The 5,718-nt window shown below is 63.3% G+C and overlaps 1 protein-coding gene across 1 annotated transcript in view; it reads left to right on the top strand.

Annotated features, from left to right (window-relative positions):
- The first annotated feature begins 3,363 nt into the window (after positions 1-3,363).
- Positions 3,364-5,718, top strand: part of SMOC2 (SPARC related modular calcium binding 2) — a 51,652-nt gene continuing 49,297 nt past the window's right edge. The window contains exons 1-2 of the mRNA XM_015558351.1: positions 3,364-3,475; positions 3,757-3,996. Of these exons, the coding sequence (XP_015413837.1) occupies positions 3,364-3,475; positions 3,757-3,996 (352 nt within the window). The remainder of the gene's footprint in view (positions 3,476-3,756; positions 3,997-5,718) is intronic.

Here is a 5,718-nt window from a genome sequence, read left to right as displayed (position 1 = left end):
GGAGCAGCCCGCTGGGTCCCAGAACCCAGCACGGAGTGGGCAGGGACCCCGGGGACAAACAGGACATTGGTTTGCCCCCCCCACCCCCCTCGAGGCTCTCCAGGAATTGAGGGAGAGTCGGCTCAGCCAGGATCTGGCACTGGTTCCAGGCTCCCAGTATCCTGGTGCCACTGGCCAGGTGTTCAGGGCCACGCAGGACCCGTGCCCGCCACACGGACTCGCCCAGGCTGGGACTGTTTCTCCGCGTGATGCTTGGATCGGGGGTGTCTCGGCTCAGGGACGGGCTGCACCCCCTGCTCCCCAAGTCCGTTCTGGGCCGGGGCTCCCCGAGGGCTGCGGGTGCCCCTGGGGGGGCCGACGGGGCCCGGTGACTCTCCAGGATTCTCGTCCCTGATGCTGACTGGTGGCCCGGGCAGTGTGTCCCTCTGAGCCGTGGGCGTGGAGGCGGGTCCGGCGCCGGCCTCTCCTCTGGGAAGGTGACCACTCTTGGCGCCTCGCTGCAGCATCTCCTCTCGTGGACACGGAGGGTGTGCCCGGCGCCCTAGGCTCCGCCGAGGAGCAGCGTGAACAGGCGCGGCGTGCACGCTGTCCGTGGTTTGCGGGGACACGGGAGTGTTTGGTGACGCTGTGGTTTGGAGAATCCCCGTGGCGAGGACGGGCAGGTCTGTGCCCCCACAGGGGCTGCGTGACTTACGGCGAGGGCCCCCCCACACCCCCACCTGCACATGCTCCCTCCCCCTGTGCTGTCTCAGGTGCCCGCTCAGCTCTGCGGGCGGCTCTGCCCGGGGCAGTGGGCTCGGGCGTCTCCTCTCCTGTCCCCCGATCCCTCCGGTCCCTCACCCACCGCTTCTCTCTGGACTGTGGACCCCGCAGCCCGCAGTCCCCTGGGGGTCCCCCCAATCCTCTTACTCCCTCTTCCCCTGTAATTAAGGGATTTCTCTTTTCTGTGTAATTAAAGGTGTAAGTTCCCAGGCGTTAAGGGGAAAGACGGACTTTTCTCAGCGTTGTTTTGTCAGCGCTCTAGCCACGGATGGGCTCTCACGGTTCCTGTGCAACTGTTCCTTTAAAACTTGGTGGGTAGGGAGCTAGTTTAGGAGGTTCCCCCCAAATTCCAGCTCATAGATGGCAGAGCCTGGGAGACCGATGTGCCCCCACCCGCCCAGGCTCCACACGGGCGCCCAAGAGCCGAGATGCAGCCGGGACGCAGCAGCGGAGCGTCGCTCTCCCCGAACTTCTGTGAATTGAGGCGCGAACTCCTTGCTGGGCTGTGGTGTCTGCAGGGCGGGAGGGTCTAGAGCCCTGTGTGCTCCCGGCCCCAGGGCCAGGGTGAAGCGCCAGCACAGGTGCCCCAGCTGGCCTCCGCCTCCGCCTCCGCCTCCGCCTCCGCCTCCGCCTCCGCCTCTGCCTCAGCCTCTGCCCTGAGACACCGTGGGGAGATGCACAGACGGGCCATGGCTCTGCCTGTCGCCTGGGAGGGTGCAGACACCGGGGAGGTGTCGGTGACAGGGGCCAGGCGCCGCGGCAGGGAGTGCATCTCAGAGATTGCGCCTGCGGCTCGGGGTGATGTGACCTGGGCGGGGGGGAGGGAGGCGCTGTGCAGAGAGGCTGCCCTGGGGCCGCAGGCCTTGCTGTCTCCTTGCATAACACGCTGTCAGGGAGCGTGAAGCATCTGTGTCCTGCGTCGCCCAAGGCGACAGCGTGGCCTTTGCACTTCAGACGACGCCGGAGGAGCCAGCAGGAGTCAGAGCCGGAGTGGAGCTGGGTCCGGGAACAGAGGCACTGAGCCCTGACGCCCAGCCCTCGTCCATGCCACTTCCCAGGCTTCCTCCCCAAAGTGCTCCCGTGGGGGTCCTGGAGCAGGAAGACCCACCGTGCAGGGCGGAGGGGGGAATGGGACCGGGTCCCAGGTGCTGGTTGGGTACCAGCTGCATCGCAGACAAGCTGGTGACTTCCGGGAGCCTGGTCTCTCAGTGGTCGCGTGAGGCAGCTGGGCTTGGGGTGCTCCAGGAACCTCTGTCTCCTCCTCGGTGCCTGTGAGCTGCTCCCACCTGCCCTTGGGCTCCGACAGGTTCCGTCTGAAGGGCCAGCTCTGCATGGCCCAGACCGTGAGCCCGGGACCGTGGTTGCCTCTGTCACAGGGCAAGGGAGGCTGGCTTCCCTGCACAGGTGTCTTAGTTTGGGGGGCAGTGTCGGTGTTTGGGGGACATGAGGGGGGAGCTGAGCGTCTCCTCTGGGCCCTCTGTGCTCGCCCTAGTCAGTGAGCGTGCACCCCGCAGTGGAGGAGAGAGCAGGGTTCTCGCTGCCTCCAGGATGTTCCATTGCACCTGGGTCTCCTGCACATGGGTCCCCTGCACGTGGGTCCCCTGCACATGGGTCCCCTGCACGTGGGTCCCCTGCACGTGGGTCCCTGCACGTTTGCTGTCCCTCCTGGCAGGGGTCGGGGGTGGCGGTGGGGTTGAGGGGAGGGAGGACTAGGCCTGCAGTGGGAGCACGTGCAGAGGTCTGGGAGTTGGGTGGGTGGGGAGCACCATCTGTTGGCCAGGAAGTGCTTTGTGGGAGCTGGCAGCCGGGCCCAGGCCTCTGGGGGGACACTTAGATCTGAGGGGTATGTGTGGGATAAGGGGAGCCAGGCAAGGACAGGGAACCTGGGGTGTCCTCAGGACTGGGGAGCATGGGGGGCCCTGGGCAGGGACTATGGGGGACATAGGCCAGCCCAAGAGACATCAGGCCTCCGCAGAAACCGCTCCCCTGGGCCTGGGTGTTGATTCAGAAACTAGAGGCCTGGTGCATACAATTTGTGCACTTGGGGAGGGGGGGGTCCCTCAGCCCAGCCTGTACCCTCTCACAGTCCAGGAGCCCCCAGGGGATGTCTGATTGACAGCTTAGGCCCGCTCGCTGCGGGGAGCGGGCCTAAGCCATCAGTCGGACATCCTTAGAACTTCTGGGGAGGCGGGAGAGGCTCCTGCCACCGCTGCTGTGCTCGTCAGCTGTGGGCCCCGCTTCTGGCACACTGACTACCAGGGGGCAGCTCCTGCATTGAGCATCTGCCGCCTGGTGGTCAGTGCATGGCATAGCGACCGGCTGTTCTGCCATTCAGTTGATTTGCATATTAGCCTTTTATTATATAGGATAGGAACCTAGTTCAGGCAAGATGCACACAGGGGCCCAGGCCGCGGGGGCCCTGTGGGGCCATTTCATTGGGGGCCCACCTCCCGATTTCCTCACCGACTCCTCACCTCCCAGATGAGGGCAGCGCGGGGTGAGTGGGGAGTGACTGGCAATGAATTCACAGACTCTGAGGCAAGCCCTCCCCCCCCGCCCCCAGTTCAGACGGAAGGTAAAGGGCTCACTGGCCTCTGTGAGATGGGGCGGGTTCACACGCTGCTCAGCTTCTGCGATTCAGCACCAAACGCGGGCGTAGAGAATGGTCGGTTCCTGAGACCTTCGAAAACAGGCGACAGCCAAGAATGTGCAGGTCTCCCTGGTGTGTCCGGCCGCGGCTCCCAGACATCAGTGGCCTCAGGTCACCATCTGCTCTCCGCTGCTCTGCTGAAAGTATTTCTTTAAAAAATATGTGCATATTTATTGGTGTCAGAGAGGAAGGGAGAGTGAGAGGGAGAGAGACATCAAGGATGAGAGAGAATCATGGATCGGCTGCCTCCTGCACGCCCCACACTGGGGATCGAGCCCACAACCCGGGCCTGTGCCCTGACCGGGAATCGCACCCTGACCTCCTGTTCACGGGTCGACGCTCAGCCACGAGCCCCGCCAGCCAGGCTGCGAGCGTTTCTTCAGGTCGATCTGCTTCTCTTCTCCTCCTGCAGTTTTTGCGAGTCGATCAAGATAAAGACAAGGACTGCAGCCTGGACTGCGGGGGCTCCCCCCAGAAGCCTGTCTGTGCGTCCGATGGGAGGACCTTCCTGTCCCGTTGCGAGTTCCAGCGTGCCAAGTGCAAAGACCCGCAGCTGGAGATTGCGTACCGGGGCAACTGCAAAGGTAAGCCATCCGCGCACACATGCCTCTCAGCGCCGGTCGGTCCCATGGGAGTCGGTCCCACGGGAGTCGGTCCCACGGGAGTCAGTCCCATGGGAGTCGGTCCCACGGGAGTCAGTCCCATGGGAGTCGGTTCCACGGGAGTCGGTCCCACGGGAGTCAGTCCCATGGGAGTCGGTTCCACGGGAGTCAGTTCCACGGGAGTCAGTCCCATGGGAGTCGGTACTACATGACCGCCACACCATGCATGTTGGTCCCACCGCCGCTGCATTGTCGGGAGGGACTCGAGATGTAAGTCTGTGAACATTTCAGATCAGTGGGAAGAAGAGTGATTTCCATGACAGAGACAGAGCCCTTTGATGGGTTCGTGCTCGCTAACCGCTGGCCCACACTGGCCGGGGCGGGAAGTGGGTTTTAAGACTGGAAAGAGATTAGGTGCCTCGTGAGGTGGCCCATCACCAGCTGGGGAAGGAGGGCGGCTGGGACCAGCTGCTGTCACTGGGATGGGAGCCTCGGGAAACGGCCACTGAACGGGAGGCCAGTGAGGCCCGGAGCCAACAGGAAGGGCACAGCCAGCGTTGAGAATCCAAAACCATTAGGGCCTGAGTCTACGGACATGCGTGCACGGGTGACCTGAGGACTCACGGGTGGAGGCGTCCAGGCACAGGCGCCCACGTGGCCCATGAGCCGCTCACAGGCCCTGAGCCCCGCAGGCACCACAGGGAGGCGGGTGGGGCAGGGTTTCCTTGGAGCGATGACAGCAGTGGTTGCACGGCGTGGCGGACGCCCTGAGGCCACCGAGTCCCACGCTCTCAGATGGTCACGACGACGGTTTGAGGTTTCGTGTTGTGGATCCAGGGAAAAAATGACGGGGCTTGTGTTGTGAGGATTTAATTTTCAAACCATTAAAAACAAAGTGTCCAGAAAGAAAAACAAACAAACAAACAAAAAACCCACAAGGCATCCAGGGTCCAGCCTCAACCAGAACAGGGGCCGTGAGGGCCGGCTGCGTCCTCCCTCCGACCACAGCCCGGCATGAGGGAGCTCGTCCGGGCAGCCCAGGGGAGGTGGGGAGCCATGAACTCTGTCCTGTTTGCAGAGAGCAGTGGGATGATGCCATGGGAGGCTGTGCCGAATGCTGTGATTTCTGTAGGGAGGGCGTTGGTTTAGTCTCGTGCAGGAGCAGGTCAGCCAGGCGCCGGTTTAAAGTGAAGGACGGGCCTGGTGGGCGGGGCTCAGTGGGTGAGCATCGACCTATGAGCCGGGAGGTCACAGTATGAATCCTGGTCTGGGCACATGCCCGGGTTGCGGGCTCAACCTCTTGCGTGGGGCGTGCAGGAGGCAGCTGATCGGTGATTCTCTCTCAACATTGACGTTTCTATCTCCCTCTCCCTTCCTCTCTGAAATCAATAAAAATATATTAAGGAAATAAAGCTAAGGAGAGGAGGGGGCTCTGCTGTGGGCCTCGCCGTGGGCTGCCCCGTGACCCGAGTGGATGGTGCACGGGCGAACTGGCCGAGCCTGCGGCCTCACGTCACGTGTCCTGACCACGCCAGAGCAAGTAACACGACACAGCAGCACCGGGCGGCGTGAGCAGTTCTGAGGGAAACCGCCTCGTGTTTTGCATGTTTCAGCAGAATTGCCGGGAGGGCCATCCAGGCTCCTGGCCGCAGGCCGTGGCCGGTGCTGAGTCAGCACATCTGGAAGGGGGACCGCAGGGGCAGG

The sequence above is a fragment of the Myotis davidii genome, unplaced genomic scaffold, assembly GCF_000327345.1.
Source record: "Myotis davidii unplaced genomic scaffold, ASM32734v1 scaffold592, whole genome shotgun sequence".
NCBI lineage: Eukaryota > Metazoa > Chordata > Mammalia > Chiroptera > Vespertilionidae > Myotis > Myotis davidii.
The sequence above is the reverse complement of the archived record's forward strand: the minus strand, read 5'-3'. Positions and strand labels throughout refer to the sequence as shown.